This window comes from Nerophis ophidion, linkage group LG11 (genome assembly GCF_033978795.1).
Source record: "Nerophis ophidion isolate RoL-2023_Sa linkage group LG11, RoL_Noph_v1.0, whole genome shotgun sequence".
Taxonomy (NCBI): Eukaryota; Metazoa; Chordata; class Actinopteri; order Syngnathiformes; family Syngnathidae; genus Nerophis; species Nerophis ophidion.
Window position 1 is genome coordinate 59,860,145 of NC_084621.1, and position 24,760 is coordinate 59,884,904.

Below are 24,760 nucleotides of genomic sequence, written 5' to 3' on the forward strand. Positions count from 1 at the left end.
CTACTCTGACAAATGGCATCGAATACCACGCCTACCTTCTTGTGGGGGACAAAAAAATTTCAGTTGCACCCCAGTGGAAGAATTTATTCAGCGATAAAGACCCGGTGCAGCAGGATAGTGACCTTTAGATATCCCCGTGGAGTACGCATTATTCGCTTTGACTTCAGTGTTTTACTGGTCTGGATCTCTGGGATGTTGTCATGTGACTACAGGGGCTGAGCCAAGGGACCAGTCTGGGAACTAAAGTCATGAGTGGAGGAGGGGAACAAGAAAAGACATTAGGTCAAGAAGCAGTGAGGAAAATTACATTTAAAACCTTCTCCAGAAATTATTTTTAGTGACATAAAAACAGCAGTGAGGTTGATATCCTTATTCATGATAACCACAATCTAGCCTGGTTATGCACATTTATATTGGTTTTGCATCTTTGACACATTCATGGACACATTTAAAAAAATAAAAATAAAATACACAGCATTAAACACCTAGAGACCTAACTGGGAAGTAACGATTACTGACTTCACCAATTATTATTTATTTTTATTGTGATACTTATGGAGTATATTGTGAATAAATTAAGAACAGGAAGTGAACAATAGTTTTAGCAACTGTTATGTAAAAGAAAAGGGGTAGGATTAAATAAGCTCTGCTTCTTCCTACTCCTTTTCGAACATGTTGAAAAGAGAAACTGGAAATTGTGATGTATCATGTCTGCTTGCATGTTTGAAATTAACTCAAACTCAACTCAACTCAAACTCAGTCCTTCCGTGCAAAAAAATAAATAAAGTCCGCGGTTAAATTATGATGGTAATTCCATTTTTTTTTTTTTTTTATTAAAAACTGTAGACCAGGGGTCCCCAAACTATGGCTACGGAAACGGGCCACAAGCGTCCAAAATCCGGCCCACGGGAAGTCCCAAGTAAAAAAAATTCATAATTTTTATTATTATTATTTTTTTTAATCGGTCCTTTCTAATCCATTTTCTACTGCTTGTTACTCTCAGTGTCTCCCCGCCACTCAGGCAAATTATATTCTCTAAAAATGCATTTTCCCATCGATAACGCAACATCATCGCGCTCGAGCCGCGTTCTTTCAGTCAATTAGTAGGGGAGGAAAAAAAAAAACAATTATATATATATATATATATATATATATATATATATATATATATATATATATATATATATATATACATATATATATACACACACACTTCATTGCCAAAAGTATTTGGCCACCTGCCTTGACTCACTTATGAACTTAAAGTGTCATCCGATTCCTAACCCATGGGGTTCAATATGATGCCGGTCCACCTTTTGCAGCTATTACAGCTTCAACTCTTCTGAGAAGGTTCTGGAGTGTGTTTAAAGGAATTTTTCAAAAGCTCATTGGTAAGGTCACACACTGATGTTGGTCGAAAAGTCCTGGCTCTCAGTCTCCGTTCTAATTCATCCCAAAGGTGTTCTATCGGGTTCAGGTCAGGACTCTGTGCAGGCCAGTCAAGTTCATCCACAGCAGACTCTGTTATCCATGTCTTTTTGGACCTCGGTGCACAGTCATGTTGTTGGAAGAGGAAGGTTGGGAGCATGGAACTGTCCACAGTGTTTTGGTATCCTGGACCATTCAAATTTCCTTTCACTGTAACTAAGGGGCCAAGCCCAACTCCTGAAAAACAACCCAACACCATAGTTCCTCCACCAAATTTCAGGTGGCATCCTATCACAGTTCCACGCTGGAAATCACTGAGGTCTTTAGAGCGGCCCATTCTTTCACAAATGTTTGTTGAAACAGTCTCCATGCCTAAGTGCTTGATTTTATACACCAGTGGCCGGGCCAAGTGATTAGGACACCTGATTCTGATCATTTGGACGGGTGGCCAAATACTTTTGGCAAAATAGTGTATAGTATATACCAGGGGTCACAAACACGGTGCCTACGGGCACCAGGTCGCCCGTAAGGACCAGATGAGTCGCCCGCTGACCTGTTCTAAAAATAGCTCAAATAGCAGCACTTACCAGTGAGCTGCCTCTATTTTTTTAATTGTATTCATTTACTAGCAAGCTGGTCTCGGTTTGCTTGACATTTTTAATTCTGAGAGAGAAAAAACTCAAATAGAATTTGAAAATCCAAGAAAATATTTTAAAGACTTGGTCTTCACTTGTTTAAAGAAATTCATTTATTTTTTTACTTGGCTTCTTATAACTTTCAGAAAAACATTTTTAGAGAAAAAATACAACCTTAAAAAGGATTTTAGGATTTTTAAACACGTATACCTTTTTACCTTTTAAATTCCTTCCTCTTCTTTCCTGACAATTTAAATCAATGTTCAAGTAAATGTATGTTTTTATTGTACAGAATAATAAATACATTTTAATTCAATTCTTCATTTTAGCTTTTGTTTTTTCAACGAAGAATATTTCTGAAATATTTCTTCAAACTTATTATGATTAAAATTCAAAAAAAATATTCTGGCAAATCTAGAAAATCTGTAGAATCAAATTTTAATCTTATTTCAAAGTCTTTTGAAATTATTTCAAAATTTTTGGTCTGGAAAATCTAGAAGAAATAAGTATTTGTCTTTGTTAGAAATACAGCTTGGTCCAATTTGTTATATATTCTAACAAAGTGCAGATTGGATTTTAACCTATTTAAAACATGTAATCTAAATTCTAAAATTAATCTTAATCAGGAAAAATTACTAATGATGTTCCATAAAAAAATTTTTTAATTTTTTCAAAAAGATTCGCATTAGCTAGTTTTTCTCTCCTTTTTTTCGGTTGAATTTTGAATTTTAAAGAATCGAAATTGAAGATAAACTATGTTTCAAAATGTAAGTTTAATTTGTTTTCCTGTTTTCTCCTCTTTTAAACCGTTCAATTAAGTGTTTTTTTTGTTTTTTTTTTATCATTTATTCTCTATAAAAAACCTTCCGTAAAAGGAAAAAAAATAAATGACGGAATGACATACAGAAATACCCATTTTTTTATATATATAGATGTATTTATTAAAGGTAAATTGAGCAAATTGGCTATTTCTGGCATTTTTTTTATGGTATATATATATATATATATATATATATATATATATATATATATATACAGCCCGGCCCCCGGACAAATTTTTGGGGACCCCTGGTGTAGAGTATTCACAAAATGGGCTCTGTGCCAGAAAACCAATTCGAATTTAAAAAACTACCAATTCCGCCATGAACAGGGATCAACTATCTAGCCAAGATTATACTTTTTCCAAGTATTAGGAGGTGTGTATGTATATATTTGACTCTGTCAATTGAAATAACTTCAAATTTTTCGTTTTTACAGTTACTGCATATGTATCAATCAATCAATCAATCAATCAATCAATGTTTACTTATATAGCCCTAAATCACTAGTGCAGATTGTATAATCAATCCATCTCAGCCAAACAGGTCAAGGTAATTTGTTTTGATAGACCTCAGCAACAGCGCCGAGTGATGTCTTGACAAGGCATTGTCAGTACTTTGGTGAGAGAAAAATACACTGCTGGCCTCTGGGTTAAAAGCAGTATGACTGTGTTTTTAGTACCGCATGTTAGCTGTAAGTGAGCCTCGAAGATCCAGCAGGAGGCCAAACTGAGCTGAAGATCCACAGATGAAATTTCTGCCATTGGAGGACAATGTGTACAGGACCTAAATCTTCACACACTACTACGTCGTGTTAGTACTGTTCTCACATTTGCTGACAAAAACATTACACAAAATGGAAAATTTTGCATATTAAATCAGCCAAAATTAAAAAAATACAAAATACAATATATATATATATATGTATATATATATATATATATATATATAAAACTACCGTTCAAAAGTTTGAGGTCACCCAAACAATTTTTGTGTTTTCCATGAAAAGTCACACTTATTCACCACCATACGTTGTGAAATGAATAGAAAATAGAGTCAAGACATTGACAAGGTTAGAAATAATGTCTTGTATTTGAAATAAGATTTTTTTTTTACATCAAACTTTGCTTTCGTCAAAGAATCCTCCATTTGCAGCAATTACAGCATTGCAGACCTTTGGCATTCTAGCTGTTTATTTGTTGAGGTAATCTGGAGAAATTGCACCCCACGCTTCTAGAAGCAGCTCCCACAAGTTTGATTGGTTGGATGCACTTCTTGCGGTCAAGCTGCTCCCACAACAGCTCAATGGGGTTCAGATCTGGTGATTGCGCTGGCCACTCCATTACCGATAGAATACCAGCTGCCTGCTTCTTCTCTAAATAGTTCTTGCACAACTTGGAGGTGTGTTTTGGGTCATTTTCCTGTTGTAGGATGAAATTGGCTCCAATCAAGCGCTGTCCACTGGGTATGGCATGGCATTGTAAAATGGAGTGATAGCCTTCCTTATTCAGAATCCCTTTTATCCTGTACAAATCTCCCACCTTACCAGCACCAAAGCAACCCCAGACCATCACATTACCTCCACCATGCTTAACAGATGGCGTCAGGCATTCTTCCAGCATCTTTTCAGTTGTTCTGCGTCTCACAAACGTTCTTCTTTGTGATCCAAACACCTCAAACTTGGATTCATCCGTCCACAAAACTTTTTTCCAGTCTTCCTCTGTCCAATGTCTGTGTTCCTTTTGACCATCTTAATCTTTTTCTTTTATTGGCCAGTCTCAGATATGGCTTTTTCTTTTCCACCCTGCCCTGAAGCCCAGAATCCTGCAGCCGCCTCTTCACTGTAGATGTTGACACCGGTGTTTTGCGGGTACTATTTAATGAATATGCCAGTTGGGGACCTGTGAGGCGTCTGTTTCTCAAACTACAGACACTAATGTACTTATCTTCTTGCTCAGTTGTGCAACGCGGCCTCCCACTTATTTATCTTGGTTAGAGCCTGTTTGTGCTGTCCTCTGAAGGGAGTAGTACACACCGTTGTAGGAAATCTTCAATTTCTTAGCAATTTCTCGCATGGAATAGCCTTCATTTCTAAGAACAAGAATATATATGTATATATACTGTCTATATATATGTGTGTGTAAAACAACTAATCTAATTATTCATTCTACTGAGGAAATAATCACAACAAATATGTTTATTTCATAGCAAAACATGTGTTCACTTGTACAGGTAGACATAGAATGATTAGTGACAGTAGAGAAAGGTTGGGGTGCATAGTAGAAGTTACAATGTTGGGGGTTCTTTTGTTAACCACATAATGATATAATGAACAAATTAAGGACAATCTCAAAGTAGGTGATAAACATAATGTAAATTTAGAGCCTGATTTGCCAAAGGTTTGTGTGTAATAAAACATGCACAAACCTGATAGCGCACACAATGTTCATCTACCAAGCTTGTGTGCGGAGGACTAATTCCCTTAAATGAACAAATTAGAGAGCACCATCCAAATTGGCGTGTTTGTCCTTGTGTATATGAAGAATGTATGCTGATTATTATAAGGCCCACAATACCAGAGGAAGGCGATGCACATATATGACTATCTGGCACTTGCAATGTGATTTATCAAGTCTAAGACTGCTCTGTGTCCGCTGTTTTGTATTTTAATTCAACATGTTTGAAAACGTGCAAAGCGGCACAGTTACGCACAAACAGCCCATTAGATGCGCGGGAAAGGCGATGGACAAATAATCCTCCATCAAACATGTGTGTCAACATATTTGCACTACAATAAATAAAAAATAATGACATATCCCCGATTCAAAAATATCATTATATAGTGGAGGAGTTCAAGTACCTAGGAGTCTTGTTCACGAGTGGGGGAAGAGTGGATCGTGAGATCGACAGGCGGATCGGTGCGGCGTCTTCAGTAATGCGGACGTTGTACCGATCCGTTGTGGTGAAGAAGGAGCTGAGCCGGAAGGCAAAGCTCTCAATTTACCGGTCGATCTACGTTCCCATCCTCACTTATGGTCATGAGCTTTGGGTCATGACCGAAAGGATAAGATCACGGGTACAAGCGGCCAAAATGAGTTTCTTCCGCCGGGTGGCGGGGCTCTACCTCAGAGATAGGGTGAGAAGCTCTGCCAACCGGGAGGAACTCAAAGTAAAGCCGCTGGTCCTCCGCATCGAGAGGAGCCAGATGAGGTGGTTTGGGCATCTGGTCAGGATGCCACCCGAACGCCTCCCTAGGGAGGTGTTTAGGGCACGTCCAACCGGTAGGAGGCCACGGGGAAGACTCAGGACACGTTGGGAAGACTATGTCTCCCGGCTGGCCTGGGAACGCCTCGGGATCCCCCGGGAAGAGCTAGACGAAGTGACTGGGAGAGGGAAGTCTGGGCTTCCCTGCTTAGGCTGCTTCCCCCGCGACCCGACCTCGGATAAGCGGAAGAAGTGAAGTGAAGTGAATTATATTTATATAGCGCTTTTCTCTAGTGACTCAAAGCGCTTTTACATAGTGAAACCCAATATCTAAGTTACATTTAAAGCAGTGTGGGTGGCACTGGGAGCAGGTGGGTAAAGTGTCTTGCCCAAGGACACAACGGCAGTGAATAGGATGACGGAAGCGGGAATCGAACCTGCAACCCTCAAGTTGCTGGCACGGCCGCTCTACCAACCGAGCTATGCCGCCCCAAGAAGATGGATGGATGGATGGATAGCTGCTGAATGCTGATTAAAACTAATGTACAGTTTGTAATTGATCTGTTTTAGTAGTGTTGTTTTCAGTATTGGGGATACATTATCGTGACATATCGCCTATAAAAACAACACATCTTGCAATAGGCATGGTCTTGGATCTGGATCATTCCAGTTGCACCTTCACAACAACACAGCACCTTCCAGAGTGCACCTTCAGCGCACTAAAAATAGGTTATATTGTCTAGGTTGTGCTTCCATATAGCCCATAATAGGTGGTATAAAGATGTGTGTGCTGCATGTCAACAACAAGACGATAAACACTACTGGTTGGAGCATATGTTTCCATAAATATGAAGGGAAATGAGTGTATCCATGGTAACAGCCTATAATAAATGATAAATTGGTTGTACTTGTATAGCGCTTTTCTACCTTCAAGGTACTCAAAGCGCTTTGACACTACTTCCACATTTACCCATTCACACACACATTCACACACTGATGGAGGGAGCTGCCATGCAAGGCACTAACCAGCACCCATCAGGAGCAAGGGTGAAGTGTCTTGCTCAGGACACAACGGACGTGACGAGGTTGGTACTATGTGGGGATTGAACCAGGGACCCTCAGGTTGCGCACGGCCACGCCGTACACTGTACACGCAAACAGCTCATTTAAATCGGGCAGGCTGCGCCGCTTTTGCACTTATACCAAGTTGCGTGTACCACTAATAGTACACACAATGTTATAGTTTCCACATGCTATTCAGCTTGTCTTATTTGGATCTTTGTAGATCAGGTCCAAACTGTAGTAAAAGAAAAAAGCCAAATATTTAGTGTGTTTGCTGCCTTGAAAAGTTAAGAATTTGGCTGAATATCAATTTGCAATCCTCACTATGTCAGGCTAGAGTGGTCTCACATGTTTAACACATTCAAACGAGAGCACTAAAGCTAAATTATTGGAAACAAAGAAACGTAAAAGGAAAGATAGAAAAAAGCATGGAAGACAGAGACTTTTGGTACAAGATACTGAATATGAAAAAGAAAAATATGCAGTGGTTGAGTATAAATTCATGAACTATGTACACAGAATTACAGTTTGGCATTTCGACATGTACTTCACAACTGTCAAATGTCTTTCTCTGACACAGAAAGTGCTTTTTAAATGGGAAAAAAAAAGTGCTAAAGAAGACCTTGCTAGAGTAAAAATGAAAATGTATACGGTTTATATTCCACAGCATATAAAAAAATACATCCAAATGCAAAACCAATCCTGAGAAAATAATCTCTACAACCTGTCAAAAATCAGTGCGTTGTTCAGTAGACAATCTTCGGTGTTTAAAATATCCTAACATTGCAGGACTGTAAACAAAATAAAAAAATAAGATCAATTACTTAAAAGCATCAGAAAGAGTAAAAGACACAAAAGTGTGGCCCGCTGACAACAACATCATGCTTATGGAAAATGACAAAAAACATCCCACAGTTGAACATAGTGTATGCAGCTGGTATCATAATATGTTTGGGTAATTGTGTTTTCGAAACACATTATGTGCACGGATGTTGGCACGTTATGATATTACAAGGTTCAGGCTAGCATGCAGTAAATTTTTATTCATAAAAAAACGATTTTCAATGCAATGAAAGTCTGTGTGAATTGAAACAGGTAATACAAAATATTATGACTCACACCAGGAGGGACAGTTCTCATGTCGGTATTTTCACATGGACATCACAAAAGGTGCAAATGTTTCTGCATCCTGAACTCCCAACAGTACTTGCTTTTCAGGATCTGCTTTTGTTTTTTTGCTTTATTTTTTTTTGGCCTCTCAATCACTGTACTTCTACTTATCACCGTGTCTCAGGGCCGTGGGGCTGTTTAGGTTTAGAAGACACAAAGACCTCGGAGGCAAAGGCCATCATGTGGGTAGCAGCTTCTCGGCCTCTTCTGGAGGGGATCAGAAGAATGAAAACCAAAAAAAAGCTCACTAATTTATGGTATACAGTTATGATTGTGACCTATGACCTGCATTACATAACGAAACGACTTGACATCTCATTATAGTGAGAAGATTTCCTCACCTGATGGCGATAACGTGTCGTCTCCCTCGGTCGTAACAAACAGGAGTTCAGATCCCAGCGCAGCGATGGAACTTCTCGGACGAATGCAGCGGTCACCTGAGAGGCTTCGGCGGAGTAAAGCCTTAAAAAACAAATATCCATTTATACATTTTCCACAGCTTATTCTGTTCAGTGTCATGTGGAAGTTGGAGCCTCTTAGCGTCACATGTCATGAAACAGATGAAATTACACCAGTATGTGTCAAAGTCATTTTATCTCAGGGGCCGCATGGAGGAAAATCTGGGCACACGTGGGCTGGACTATCAAAACCAAGGCAATAAAACTAAAAAAATAAAAAGAACTGCAGATTGTGTTGCGATCCGCTACTCGGATGTTCACAGTTTGTTGTTTTGTTTCCATTTGTGTATACCTCTCCGTCTGACTCCTTATTTCCAGTTTGCTTTGTCACCATGGTAGCTTATTAGTTCACCTGCCCCTCATTTTCGACACACACCTGTTTCTATTTTGATTACTGCCTTGTTTAAGCTTACCCCTTTTGTTAGTTCTGTCTGGGATCCTAATTTGATTTTGGATGTATATTCTCGCTAGCTTTCACGCTATGCCTTTGTTGTTTTATTCCAGCTCTCACGCTAATGATTTGTTTTCCCTTTTGTGTGCCTTTGTGTCAAGTCTAGTTTGTCTGTTTGTTATTCGGGGCGGCATGGCGTAGTGGGTAGAGCGGCCGTGCCAGAAACCTGAGGGTTGCAGGTTCGCTTCCCACCTATTGACATCCAAATCGCTGCCGTTGTGTCCTTGGGCAGGACACTTCACCCTTGCCCCCGGTGCCGCTCACACCGGTGAATGAATGATGAATGAATGATTGGTTGTGGTCGGAGGGGCCGTAGGCGCAAACTGGCAGCCACGCTTCCGTCAGTCTACCCCAGGGCAGCTGTGGCTACATATGTAGCTTACCACCACCAGGTGTGTATGAATGATGGGTTCCAACTTCTCTGTGAGCGCTTTGAGCATCTAACAATAGAAAAGCGCGATATAAATCTAATCCATTATTATTATTATTCCTACCTTCTATGCTAGCGCCCTTGGTTTGTTTTTCTGCTTAGCTCCGGTGTTTTTGTCCCTTAGCTCCTTTTTTTAGTTAAATAAATTTCATTATATCTTAGCATTGCCGTGTTCGTGCCTACGCATCCTCGGGGGAACAAACATGGCATGGCTATGCCGTCCAGTCGTTACAGATTGTTTTTCTTTGTCTTACTTTGGCCAAAAATAGAACAAACACATTCTGAAAATATTACGATAAAAATATAGAAAAAAATACCGATAGTGGTAAAGTTTAGATCCATGAAGGAAAGAAGAAGGTGAATGAATGTTTATAACTGAACATTCATATATATAAATATATATATATATATATATATATATATAGCCCGCGTGTGCCCAGATTTTCCTCCATATCCATGAAGGAAAGAAGAAGGTGAATGAATGTTTATAACTGAACATTTATATGTATATATATATATATATATATATATATATATATATATATATATATATATATATATATATATATATATATATATATAAATGTTCAGTTATAAACATTCATTCATCTTCTTCTTTCCTTCATGGATCTAAACTTTACCACTATCGGTATTTTTTTCTATATTTTTATCGTTATATTTTCAGAATGTGTTTGTGGGGCTCAAGCAATGTTCAAATGTCCATCAGTTCAAAACAAGATACAAAAAAATGGTATCGGCAATGTATATGAAAGTGAACATGGATGCCTAAGTGTTAAACTCCATCACTGGCTAATAATGATTATTGTTATTATTATTATTATTATTATTGTTGTTACATATATATATATATATATATATATATATATATATATATATATATATATATATATGTATATGTATATATAAATATATGTATATGTGTATATATATATATATATATATGTATATATATATATATATATATATATATATATAGATATATGCATAAACATTTATTTTCTTTTGTATTATTATTTTTAAAGAATTAAGTAACATTTATGGCAACCTTTTTCCAAAACACAATAGAGAATGTGAGATATAAAAATAATAATAAAATAACTTAAATTTATATCGTGCTTTTCTATACACTCAAAGCGCTCACAGAGAACTGGGACTCAACATTCATTCACACCTGGTGGTGGTAAGCTACATCAGTAGCCACAGCTGCCCTGCGGTAGACTGACGGAAGCGTGGCTGCCAGTTTGCGCTTACGGCCCCTCCGACCACCACCTATCATTCATTCATCATTCATTCACCAGTGTGAGCGGCACCGGGGCCAAAGGGTGAAGTGTCCTGCCCAAGGACACAACGGCAGCGATTTTTTGGATGTCAATCCTTCCCCAGCGTTTACCTTTTTCCCATCTTTTACGGGGCGCCTTATGGTGACCCATCAACGTTCTTGTTCTGTAACCCTGTACACTGTTTGTTTGTCTAATCTTGAAGAGGTTTGTGCTGAAAACAAAGTTTTGTTGTACTTGTTGTAATGACAATAAAGACCTACCTACCTACCTAATAGGTAGGAAGCGAACCTGCAACCCTCAGGTTTCTGGCCGGCCGCTCTACCCGCTACTATAACAGGATAATACATACATTTATCATTTATCACACCGGACCCCGAAAAATTACTGTGGGACCCCATTTCTATGACTTGATGGGGTCCCTGGGACCCCATTTTGAAAATTCCTACACTGATGGGGTATTGGTGCGCGCAAAACAGCAGCAGGTGGCTGTGGCCTGTGGTCTGGTTCTAATACTAATCAAATATCATCCCGAGGGCCATAGATCATTCTGGCCCGCGGGCCTGAACTTTGACACCACTGAGCTACAAAGATACAAATAATTGCTATTGCGAGATTCGGTTGAAACATTCTAAATAGTCATTTGTTTCATAAAAAAATGTCAGCTATATTTTTATACTTGGCCAACTCATCCCGCGGGCCGGATAAAACCCGTTCGTGAGTCTGATCCGGCCCTCGGGCCGTGCGTTTGACACCCCTGGACTACACCAAACAACATATTCCAAAGTGGGAAATGCATCGTAATTATATATTTCAATCTTCACTGGAGTGAACCTTCTATCCGTGGTGTCAAACTCATGTATATTGATCGATCAATGCTGTGTTAACTCGTAGTAGAAATCCTTTTGTTCCGCTGTCAGAAGAATTAAGTGATGGCTTGCCTTGCGTGTCATGGGGCTGGTGGGGGCAGAGGCACTGCTGTAGAGACTGAGGCTTGAGTTAGACCTGCTGACAGTCAATCCTTTAGAGGCGCTGTTTGTTGGAGATAAGTATTTCTCCTTGATCTTCAGGTTGGTCCGACTTTTTACTGTTGGCAAAACAGCATGAGAATGAGTTACAATGTGATAAAACTTAGCACATCCTAACATAGCAGCCTGGGAACAGCTTGCATGTGAGAGAAACTCAGTTGTATCATCGAGGTGGCGGTAATGTCTGTAATTTTCTAAATAATCTCTTCTGTAGTTTTCATGTTGTTTTAAAATACTGATTATCTTCTAACCTGGTCTGCAGGCCGTATTTCACTTTTCAACACATTTGTATGGAAATGTGTGAAGTCCCTCAGGTATGCTGGCAATAAACATACACTACAAATGTGTAACTGTGGCCTTAGCCCTCCTGTACCGGAATTTCTGGGCTATAAAGTGCACCTTAATATGAGTTGCACCCAGTTCTTAATTAGATACATTTTATTTTGTACATATATTGGCCGCATAAGTCTATAAGCATCTGGCGTACACATTGAAATGTGATATATTTACACAGGTGTTTGTTTTTATTCACAAATTTAACAAAAGACTGTGCCTGTTACATGGTATACTGTTGTATGGTATACCAGTACTAACGAAGTACCATGGAACTATCCATCCATCCATCCATCTTCTTCCGCTTATCCGAGGTCGGGTCGCGGGGGCAGCAGCCTAAGCAGGGGAGTCCAGACTTCCCTTTCCCCAGCCACTTCGTCCAGCTCTTCCCGGGGGATCCCGAGGCGTTCCCAGGCCAGCCGGGAGACATAGTCTTCCCAACGTGTCCTGGGTCTTCCCCGTGGCCTCCTATCGGTTGGATGTGCCCTAAACACCTCCCTCGGGAGGCGTTCGGGTGGCATCCTGACTAGATGCCCGAACCACCTCATCTGGCTCCTCTCGATGTGGTGGAGCAGCGGCTTTACTTTGAGTTCCTACCGGATGGCAGAGCTTCTCACCCTATCTCTAAGGGAGAACCCCGTCACACGGCCGAGGAAACTCATTTCGGCCGCTTGTACCCGTGATCTTATCCTTTCGGTCATAACCCAAAGCTCATGACCATAGGTGAGGAAGGGAACGTAGATCGACCGGTAAATTGAGAGCTTCGCCTTCAGGCTCAGCTCCTTCTTCACCACAACGGATCGGTACAACTTCCGCATTACTGAAGACGCCGCACCAATCCGCCTGTCAAACTAACATTCCACTCTTCGCCCAGTCGTGAACAAGACTCCTTGAACTCCTCCACTTGGGGCAGGGTCTCCTCCCCAACCCGGAGATGGCACGCCACCCTTTTCCGGGAGAGAACAATGGACTCGGACTTGGAGGTGCTGATTCTCATTCCGGTCGCTTCACACTCGGCTGCGAACCGATCAAGTGAGAGCTGAAGATCCTGGCCAGATGAAACCATCAGGACCACATCATCTGCAAAAAGCAGAGACCTAATCCCGCGGCCACCAAACCGGAACCCCTCAACGCCTTGACTGCGCCTAGAAATTCTGTGCATAAAATTTATTAACAGAATCGGTGACAAAGGGCAGCCTTGGTGGACTCCAACCCTCACTGGAAACGGGTCCGACTTACTGTCGGCAATGCGGACCAAGCTATGATTCTGATCGTACAGGGAGCGGACCGCCACAATAAGACAGTCCGATACCCCATACTCTCTGAGCACTCCCCACACGACTTCCCGAGGGACACGGTCGAATGCCTTCTCCAAGTCCACAAAGCACATGTAGACTGGTTGGGAAAACTCCCATGCACCCTAAAGAACCCTGCCGAGAGTATAGAGCTGGTCCACAGTTCCACGACCAGGACGAAAACCACACTGTTCCTCCTGAATCCGAGGTTCGACTATCCGGCGTAACCTCCTCTCCAGTACACCTGAATAAACCTTACCCGGAAGGCTGAGGAATGTGATCCCGTGATAGATATCGGAACTAATGAATTAAAAAAGGTACTGTATTGCCTTTAAAAAATACAGGTACTTTTTTTCCATGCGCATACGGGCATGCCGTTGTGACGTTGGGCGCGTGTTAAGTGAGTCAACAAACATACACAGCGCATACAAGCAGAAACAGTTTGAAGACAGAAGAGGGAGAATGGCAGAATCGGCAATTCTAAAAATACATATTGGCAGTCGTACCAATACCAAAATGTTAGTATCGGAACAAGACTACAATATACAGTAGCTTACCGGAGAGGTAATTGAGCAGTCTATTCATCCTTTTTCTTTTTTTTTTCTTTTCATGGCTACGTCGATTGCCTTTAGCTTGGCGGTTGTATTGTATGCATTTTGTCGCTTCTTTTCTATGACGAGGGTGAGTCCATAACACACTACATGGCTGACTAAATGTTTGTGTGAGTGCATTTGATTTAATGTGAAAAATTTAATTGGGCAACTACGACCGGTTTGGCAATTCCATTGATCTGATAGTCAAAGTGTGGGAAAAATGTAGCAGCTTATAGAACAGAAATTACGGTAAATTTATACTTTCCTTACTGATGATATTTTTTATCTTTATGGATTGTTTTTTTTGACACATTCTGTCAGTAAACTTTTAACTAAAATATGCTGTTGTGTACTATACTAACCTCTGCAGGGATCATTCTTCACCAAGAACTCATCTAGAGCAGTCCAACCTCCTCCTACTCTGACCATCAGTGTGCTCCGCAAGATTCGAACCATCCGCAGCTGTTGGGAATCTCCGAACTGCCGAAAGAAAAAATAACTTTGTGTACTTTACAATAACAATGGTAACACATACACATCAGCACTATGGTATGAACTAACACCACCTGTAGAGGAGGTGAGACAGATATCTACTAAGACGACTCACCCTGTATCTATTGGCACTGATCTGCTCCACTTGGAACCTCCTAGGGCAGTTACACTGAGACACTTGACGGCTCACCTAGAAAACACGATACCATGGGAAACATGCTTTTAAAGCCTTTTTGTAAACAGCTCATTTATCCTTAAACAAACACCATCTGCACCTCTTCATTGATTTGATCCGCATCCAGAGTTTTCCTGTAGGGATCTCTGCTCGGGTGCAGCGCACTCACAAACTCATAGTAGTCAATGAAGCCGTCACTATTGATGTCAATGATGTTTGCCACTGCATTCATCTCTAAAGAGTTGGTGGGGAATTCTGTAATAGAGAGAAATCTTTCAAGTTAATTTGTATAGCCACGGCAAGTAGAAGGGTTGTACTTGTATAGCGCTTTTCTACCTTCAAGATACTCAAAGTGCTTTGACACTACTTCCACATTTACCCAGTCACACACGGAGGGAGGGAGCTGCCATGCAAGGCGCTAACCAGCACCCATCAGGAGCAAGGGTGAAGTGTCTTGCTCAGGACACAACGGACATGACGAAGTTGGTACTAGGTGGGGATTGAACCAGGGACCCTCGGGTTGCGCACGGCCACTCTCCCACTGCGCCACGCCGTCCCAAGGATGTACACGTAAAATATGTCTATGCAGTATTGTTCTGTTAAAAAGCCTAACGACTTTAATGCTTCTTCCTACTTCTTTTCAGGCATGTTCAACTGTGCATACGTAACTATGAGATGGTCCTTGATATGTCTAAAACAAATAAATCATACCTACTTAAAAATAGAGGAACAAAACAATAACATTTTTGTACCTATAGATACATGTATAGGTACAATATTGTTTTTTAGAAGGCCAGAAGTATACCCTAATACTACCAAAAACGGTACAAGGTGATAAAAAGTACAAATTTATACCATTTTCAACAGTACACTAAGGGTAGATGCTGCTTTAAAAATGTCTTTAGGTCATAAATAATACCTATCATTAGTAGTATTTTAAATAGGGCATACTAGTAGTATTATTAGTCTAAAGGCATTAAGAGGCTGATTTGAGGAGAGGCCAGCTCGCAGAGGAGAAGAGAGACAGGAGGAAACGTACTGCAAACACCATTGCACAGCAGGAGCGGGACAAAGTCTCTACACATGTTTGTTCAAAGTGCAACAAGGACTGTCACACAAGAATTGGATTGTACAGCCATGCTAGGCGTTGTCAACAAACCTGAATGTACCGTATCAACAAAACATCAAGTTAGAATGTGAAAATTATAATTAAATAACTACATTGTATAATTACAACATTCATTAAACTTGAAAATATATTACAAATAATTGACTAAAATAGGATGACAAAACTTTTTTTTTAAACAAAAAAAAACAACAACAATAAACTATTTATGATAATTAAAGTACCATTACAAAATTAAAAAAATAAATGCAAAAAAATTAAACATCAAATCGAAGTAAGTGTCTGACACAAGAGCGTAAATTAGCATGGTCATCTGTGACTAAGCTGCCAAGATTAGTATAAAGGCATTAAGGAACAATTGGGAAATTAAAAAAGGTACTATAATACAAACATATTAAAAGTAAGTGCAAAAGTCATGAAAGAGCTAGTTAAATGATAAATAAATGGGTTGTACTTGTATAGCGCTTTTCTACCTTCAAGGTACTCAAAGCGCTTTGACACTACTTCCACATTTACCCATTCACACACACTGATGGAGGGAGCTGCCATGCAAGGCGCCAACCAGCACCCATCAGGAGCAAGGGTGAAGTGTCTTGCTCAGGACACAACGGACGTGACAAGGTTGGTTCTAGGTGGGATTTGAACCAGTGACCCTCGGGTTGCGCACGGCCACTCTCCCACTGCGCCACGCCGTCCCTTTTGGAGTCTCGGGGGTTTAAACCGAATGAAAACAAGTGGGAAACATTTAAAAACACAAATTTTGACACAAAAAGGCACAGAGCTGCCACTTCAGAGGTACCATTTTACATACAGCTACAAAAGTAAAATGAAATGAATAACTAAAAAACAGTAATAAATAATACATGTATCTGTTATTGGCACATTTCATTATTGACATCTAATTTCTATTCTATCATTTCAACATGATCTTGTTTTATTGCCAATTTCATCCAAGATCTTACTTATTTTTGTGTATTGAGCTGTTTTTCTCTTTAAATATGGCTTCAAGCACACATTTATGTCATCCTGGCACTCTTAGCTATTTGAAAAGTTCCTGCTATGTGAAACAATTTAAGCTTTACAGGGTTCGGGTGTTATAACAATTGCACTGACATTTGTACATTATTATTGATAAGGTTATAATTACTGATAAGGTACACAAATGGACCTGGACTAAAAGGTACGTAAATGTCTCTTAAAAAGGTAGACCCCTAGTGACAACCATCGTACCCTTTTGGGTACACGCTGCGCTACCTCTATATTTGACGGAGAGTTTAAAAAAGGTCATTTGATATGACAATGAATTTGATATTCCTTGCTTCAATGGCTTTCCTGCTATGTCTCATTTTACACCGATTCCATCCATCCATTTTCTACCGCTTATCCCTTTCGGGGTCGCAAGGGGTGCTGGAGCCTATCGCAGCTGCAATCGGGCGGAAGGCGGGGTACACACTGCACAAGTTGCCACCTCATCGCAGGGCCAACACAGATAGACAGACAACATTCACACACTAAGGCCAATTTAGTGTTGCCAATCAACCTATCCCCATTTTATAGTGATTTACACATTAAATAGGAGTTACCGGTAATGATAAACTAATAGAATCCTGCATATTCAGAATCTCTCAAGTGTCCCTCAGCATTTGTACTGGCCATATGTATAGTACAAACCCCGTTTCCATATAAGTTGGTAAATTGTGTTGGATGTAAATATAAACGGAATACAATGATTTGCAAATCATTTTCAACCCATATTCAGTTGAAAATGCTACAAAGACAACACATTTGATGTTCAAAGTCATAAACTTTTTTATTTTTGCAAATCATTAACTTTAGAATTTGATGCCAGCAACACGTGACAAAGAAGTTAGTAAAGGTTGCAATAAATACTGATAAAGTTGAGGAATGCTCATCAAACACTTATTTGGAACATCCCACAGGTGTGCAGGCTAATTGGGAACAGGTGGGTGCCATGATCGGGTATAAAAACATCTTCCCAAAAAATGCTCAATCTTTCACAAGAAAGGATGGGGCGAGGTACACCCCTTTGTCCACAACTGTGTGAGCAAATAGTCAAACAGTTTAAGAACAACATTTGTCAAAGTGCAATTGCAAGAAATGTAGGGATTTCAACATCTACGGTCCATAATATACCATAAGGTTCAGAGAATCTGGAGAAATCACTCCACGTAAGCGGCATGGCCGGAAACCAAAATTTAATGACCGTGACTTTCGATCCCTCAGACTGCACTGTATCAAACACCTACATCAATCTCTAAAGGATATCACCACAAGGAACTCTCCTGACGGAATAAATAAAGTACTATCTAACATGTGCTTAGGAACACTTCAGAAAACCACTGTCACTAAATACAGTTGGTCGCTACATCTGTAAGTGCAAGTTAAAGCTCTACTATGCAAAGCGAAAGCCATTTATCAACAACATCCAGAAATGCTGCCGGCTTCTCTGGGCCCAAGATCATCTAAGATGGACTGATGCAAAGTGGAAAAGTGTTCTGTGGTCTGACGAGTCCAAATTTCAAATTGTTTTTGGAAATATTAGATATTGTGTTATCCGGACCAAAGTGGGGGCGAACCATCCAGACTGTTATCGACGCAAAGTTCAGAAGCCAGTATGCGTGATGGTATGGGGGTGCATTAGTGCCCAAGGCATGGGTAACTTACACATCTGTAAAGGCACCATTAATGCTGAAAGGTACATACAGGTTTTGGAACAACATATGCTGCCATCTAAGCGCCTGCTTATTTCAGCAAAACAATGCCAAGCCACATTCATTACGTGTTACAACAGCGTGGCTTGGTAAAAAAAGTGTACGGGTACTTTCCTGGGTAGTTAGTTTCCTCAGTTCCCAAACATTTATTGAGTGTTGTTAAAAGAAAATGTGATGTAACACAGAGATGAACATGCCCTTTCCCAACTACATTGGCACGTGTTGCAGCCATGAAATTCTAAGTTAATTATTATTTGCAAAAAAAAAAAAAATCCAGTTTATGAGTGTGAACATCAAATATCTTGTCTTTGTAGTGCATTCAATTGAATATGGGTTGAATAGGATTTGCAAATAATTGTATTCCGTTTATATTTACATCTAACAAAATTTCCCAACTCATATGGAAACGGGGTTTGTACAATAGTATCAATGTAAACGTAAACATGAATGCATTACTTTGATTGTTAAGTTTAGCCACACATTAACATTAATGTCAGCTTCATACAAAGGAGTCAAAAGCCCTGCGATCTTACTTGAAGCAAGAACATAGTCGATGAGTTCTTTCTGACTGATGCGTCCATCTTGATCCCTGTCAATGTTGCGGAACACGTCCAAGATCCGAGACTTCAAATGACTGATCCACTGAATGTAGCGTTTTCGCCAAATATTGAAGTCAAAGTTGGCAAATTCTTCGATCTGTTCACAAAACACAAAAACATCATAACATCGTGTCGGGCTTAATTTTTGACAAAATGTATTTGCATACAAGTCGGACTTTTCCAACAACCGCTTTCATGTGAACAATGTTACAAAACAAAATAACCTCTTTGAGTGATTGCTGGTTTTGTTCCAAATATTTTTGTCTCGCCAGAGCCAGGAACCAAAGTTTTTGCCACTGACTGACCAGGTGACTGAGCTGCGGTGTCTGGGGGTCAAGGTGCTCCAGGGGGATTGGTGCCGCAGGCTGCAGCTTCATTATGCTCCTTCTCTCTGGGTGGGGGGAAAAAGCAACTCTCTTAAATAACTATTACACATGATCAGTATAGATGGTTAAACTAAAGTGACTGTTTTTACTTATGAAAGGCCGTTTGTTGGGAGAAATCTGCTGTTTAGAAACAATTTTATGTTTGCAGGACTTTGTTGCATTTTCAACCTCTGGGAACTTTATATTTAACTCCTCCATGAATTCCTGCAAACAAAAAAAATATAATAACTGAATTGTGATTGTATCCACACATGACAATAAAAAAATAAAACAACATACAGCGTGTTGCTCAATCAGTTCTTGGTTCTGTTCTGTGTTTTCAGGCAAAGGCTCTTCATCTCTGATGTTGACAGCTTCTTGTGCTGAGAAGATCCACTCCAACAGCCTCTGGACTTCCTCTCTCTCTGCCTCCAGTGATGCTAAACAGGTCTGGATCTTTAGGTCCTGCTGCTGGGCCCATGTCAGAACCTGTCTCAAAAAACACAAGTATGGTATCATTACAAATACCTGATAGAAATGTATTTACTTAACACAAAGTGGAAAAAAAACCCTTATTATTCTGCTCCATTTCCCCCTCATGCTGTCGGAAAAATCCTAACCTCCTCATAGCGGGTTTTGGCGACACCCATCCAAGACTTAAGGGTAATAACAGAGTCTGGGTGACAGGATGAGAGAATCTCGTCACCTAGACGTCGGATGTTCTCCAATTCCACTGCCCGAGCCTGCAAAGTAACCATTGACTCCTGTGGAAAGCCAACAAAAGCTGGTCAGCATTTCATTTAATTACTTTTTTTCAGTGTTTGTATTTGCTTAAACAACAATGCAGCCTTATGGCCCCAAACAACAGTGTGAGTGGGGTCAAGCAGGAGCCTTCCTGAATGACTTCCCTTGTTAATGAACAACTATTAACCCTCTTTTGTAGGCCTGACTTTATCTCACCTTTGACCTACTCAGATATGCCTTACAGAATGTGATGTTTGTGAACAATTGAAGTCTTTTGAATGGCTCTTGTAAGTAAATCAAATGTTAAATCTAAATTTTAAACCAAAATGTTAATTTTAAAGGCCTACTGAAACCCACTACTACCGAACACGCAGTCTGATAGTTTATATATCAATTAGAGATGCGCGGTTTGCGGTCTCATCCGCGGAGTCCGCGGGTAAACCGCGGGTCGGGCGGTTGACATGACGAAAAAATAGATTTTAATTAGATTCGGGCGGGTGGCGGTTGAACCATCCGGAGACATTTGATATACATGGTTCTGGGATCGGTATCCTTTGCCATTCAAAGAGCCATTTAAGACCCGTGTCATGAAGTGAAGAAGTCAAAAGGAGACGCTATTATTCTCTTGAATGACTGTCGGCAGTCACCCAGGTATTAGATATTAGTGCGTGCAATGAAGCCATTGGCTTTGTCGCCTTCTACATCATACACACTCTACTTGTCAGTCCAGCATCATGTTGTGTGTGGGGTCCGTGACAAAACGCACACAACTACAAGGCATACTGGGTGACACAGAGTACACTAATGGTTGTGATATAAACAATTTTAACACTCTTAGTAATATGCGCCACGCTTTGAAGCCCCCCCCCCTCCCGTGCGTCGGTAAGGTGGGCGGGGTTGGGGGTGTGGGGGTGTAAAATATACTTAGGTTGTGTCACGAATACAAAGGATTATGGGTATTAGTTGTGCTGCGTTTATGTTGTGTTACTGTGAGGATGTTCTCCCGAAATGTGTTTGTCAATCTTGTATTGTGTGGCTTCACAGCGTGGCGCATATTAGTAAGTGTTAAAGTTGTTTATATCACAACCATCAGTGTACTCTGTTTCACCCAGTATGCCTTGCAATCTCATACGTGTGATTACGGAAGCTGCACACAACATGTTGCTGGACCAACAATCGGTTCGTGTATGTTGTTGAAGGTGTCTAAGGCAATGGCTTCACAGCACGCCCATATTCTTGTCATCAGGATTAACGCTATTGAAGAGTCGTGAGAACATTAGCTGCTCCAAATTACTACATTACTCTGTGAAGCAGTTTTAAATAGCTCTGTGAGTGGTAAAGGTGGCCAACCGCTGATGTAATTCAGCGGGCGGTTGGCGGGCGGGTACGATCCCGATAAAAAGTTGGTTCGGGTGGACGGCGGGTGGATGACGATTTTTGTGACGCGGATGCGGATGATATAATTGCCTATACGCGCATCTCTAATATCAATGATGAAATATTAACATTGCAACACATGCCAATACGGCCGGTTTAGTTTACTAAATTGCAATTCTAAATTTCCCGCGGAGTTTCTTGTTGAAAACGTCGCGGAATGATGACGCGTGCGCGTGACGTCACGGACTGTCAGGAAATATTAGCGCAGCAATGTTTGCGGCTAAAAGTCGTCTCTTTTCATCGCGCAATTAAACAGTATTCTGGACATCTGTGTTGCTGAATCTTTTGCAATTTGTTCAATTAATAATGGAGAAGTCAAAGTAGAAAGATGGAGTTGGGAAGCTTTAGCCTTTAGCCACACAAACACACGGTGATTCCTTGTTTAAAATTCCCGGAGGTGAAGCTTTACTACGGATCAGAGCGGTCAAGCGAACATGGATCCCGACCACTTGTCAACCGGCAGGTTTCGGTGAGAAAATTGTGGTAAAAAGTCGCCTCTTACCGGAGATCTGTGGAGTTTGCGCCGTCCTTGTATCTGCCGTGAATTCCCTCAGACACTGGCCTCGAGACACCCGTGGACACACCCCTCCGAGTATCAGGTACTATTTAATCTCACTAAAACACTAGCAACACAATAGAAAGATAAGGAATTTCCCAGAATGATCCTAGTAAATGTGTCTAAAAACATCTGAATCCGTCCCAATGGAATTGCCTTTTTTTTTTTTACTTTATTTTTATTTATTTATTTTTTTTTTTAGTCCTTCGCTATCAATATCATTATCCACGAATCTTTCCTCCTCACTCAAATTAATGGGGAAATTGTCGTTTTCTCAGTCCGAATAGCTCTTGCTGCTGGAGGCTCCCATTATAAACAATGTGAGGTTGGAGGAGCCCTCACCCTTGTGATGTCATTATCTGCGACTTCCGGTATAGGCAAGGCTTTTTTATCAGCACCAAAAGCTGCAAACTTTATCGTCAATGTTCTCTACTAAATCCTTTCAGCAAAAATATGGCAATATATCGCAAAATGATCAAGTATGACACATAGAATGGACCTGCTATCCCCGTTTAAATAGTAGAATCTCATTTCAGTAGGACTTTAAATATACATTTTGAATCTAAATGTCTCGCCAAGTGAATATTTAGAGAATATGCACATATTGCACCAATCTGACGCCTATCAGTGCACGGGGCCCCTTATATCTCTGTAGAAGCGAAACATGACTGATGATTAATGACAAATTTATGGCAATAAAGTTGAATATTGTGAAAAATGTTTGCTACAAAACGTGTGAGTGTACATGGTGTGCATAGTTGAAAACAAGGTGATTAAACAGCTGAGCGTTTTACTTCCGCGTCAGACAATGAATGGAATTGAGGTTACTAGCACTTCTAAATACTGTATGTCTGTCTTTATTCTTACGCCAAGGTACTGTGCCTGAATACATATTTGTATGTGTCCATCATTATGTCGCTGTGCTGTTACTTTATGATTGTGTCACATATAGGGATGGGTACCGAATCCGATACGTTTTTGGCACGGACGGAATCCTACCGGGCGCCGATTTACATAAAAGCCAAAGGTGGTATTTTACGCTACCTGGGTAGCAAATGACATCATGCCTGGTTGTCGACTCTTTACACTTTGGCACTTGGCGTTTTTTCCAGCAGCACTGAGAGCAAACTCAGCCAAACTACTTTCAGGTGTTGCGATCTGCTGCTCAGATCTTCACATGTTTGTTATTTCCATTTTTGTTTCATTCTCAGTCTGACCCGTTTATTTCCTGTTTTGCCCATCACTCTGGTTACTCATTAGTTCACCTGCTACACTCGTACCGCACACCTGCTTCAGCTAATCACCCTCCTTTATAAGCCAGCCTTTTCTGTTCAGTCTTCCTCGGATCCTAATTTGCCCACGCGCAACAGTGACGACTCTCGACCTTCATCTTTGTATGTATATTCTCGCTAGCTTTTACGCTAAGCCATTTGTTTATTCCAGCTCACATGCTGAGGAATTGTTTTTCTGTTTTTGGTTTGCCTTCTCTTTACAGCAGTGTTTTTGTTCCTAGCCTTTTATTATTTAATAAATCCATTTATAACTTACCTTGTTGTGTTCATCGCTTCGACGCATCCCCGGAAGAACCAATCCGGCATTACTATGCCACACAAGCGTCACATCAGGTAATGTTGCAATTTCCAATGCCAACACAGCAATTGACTCAAAAAACGCTCAAAGGTAAGTGAAGTAAGGCTCCACTTTTCCAAAGAATGCACTAGCTTGATGCTAATACACATTGGCTTTGCTATTGACATGCTAATGATTAGCATTAGCGATTTCTTGTGTCGATTTCAACGCCTCCAAATTTGTTATTGAAAACTACAACAAAGATGCACTTTGCATTCAAACAGATGGTGCGTAATAAATACAATACCTACAGTATTAACCCTTTTTAGGATGCAACAAAAGGCTAGACGGCAAAGACTAAACTGACGAGGCAACATGCCATAAACGTTACACTACTGCCATGTAATGTCCTGGACTTGCATTTGTAATTGAGACTCAGAGATGTAATAATAAAACAAGATATAACAATTGGACAGCAGTTATAATATTTAGCAAATTTTTAAATGTTGCCATAAAAAATTAGATTTTTTTTTTTTTTAAAAACAAAACTACTAAAAATTGGTGCCATTGCGTACTGGTACCAGTAATCAGGTACCAATAATTGGTACAGTATGGGTTCACATGTGAACGGTACCAATCCCTAGTCACTTATGAACATTCATTTGCTATAACCAACACGATTACAGTCATGTTCCGTTGCTTACTGCAGCTGACACGCTTGCTTTATATCTCTTCTTTAGAATATGTTTTAATTGTAAGCTA

General features: G+C 40.3%; 1 protein-coding gene across 3 annotated transcripts in view; it reads right to left on the reverse strand.

The window, feature by feature from the left end:
* Window positions 1-5,063: 5,063 nt before the first annotated feature.
* The window catches only part of macf1b (microtubule actin crosslinking factor 1b), a 47,166-nt gene continuing 27,469 nt past the window's right edge, over window positions 5,064-24,760 (reverse strand). For all 3 annotated transcript variants that reach the window (XM_061916393.1, XM_061916392.1, XM_061916394.1), the window contains 11 exons: window positions 20,313-20,456; window positions 19,993-20,181; window positions 19,803-19,917; window positions 19,552-19,718; window positions 19,262-19,424; window positions 14,971-15,125; window positions 14,811-14,885; window positions 14,566-14,683; window positions 11,896-12,041; window positions 8,659-8,779; window positions 5,064-8,524 (listed from right to left, as the gene is read on the reverse strand). In XM_061916393.1, coding sequence (XP_061772377.1) covers window positions 8,496-8,524; window positions 8,659-8,779; window positions 11,896-12,041; window positions 14,566-14,683; window positions 14,811-14,885; window positions 14,971-15,125; window positions 19,262-19,424; window positions 19,552-19,718; window positions 19,803-19,917; window positions 19,993-20,181; window positions 20,313-20,456 — 1,422 coding nt within the window. In that variant the 3' untranslated portion in view covers window positions 5,064-8,495. The remainder of the gene's footprint in view (window positions 8,525-8,658; window positions 8,780-11,895; window positions 12,042-14,565; window positions 14,684-14,810; window positions 14,886-14,970; window positions 15,126-19,261; window positions 19,425-19,551; window positions 19,719-19,802; window positions 19,918-19,992; window positions 20,182-20,312; window positions 20,457-24,760) is intronic.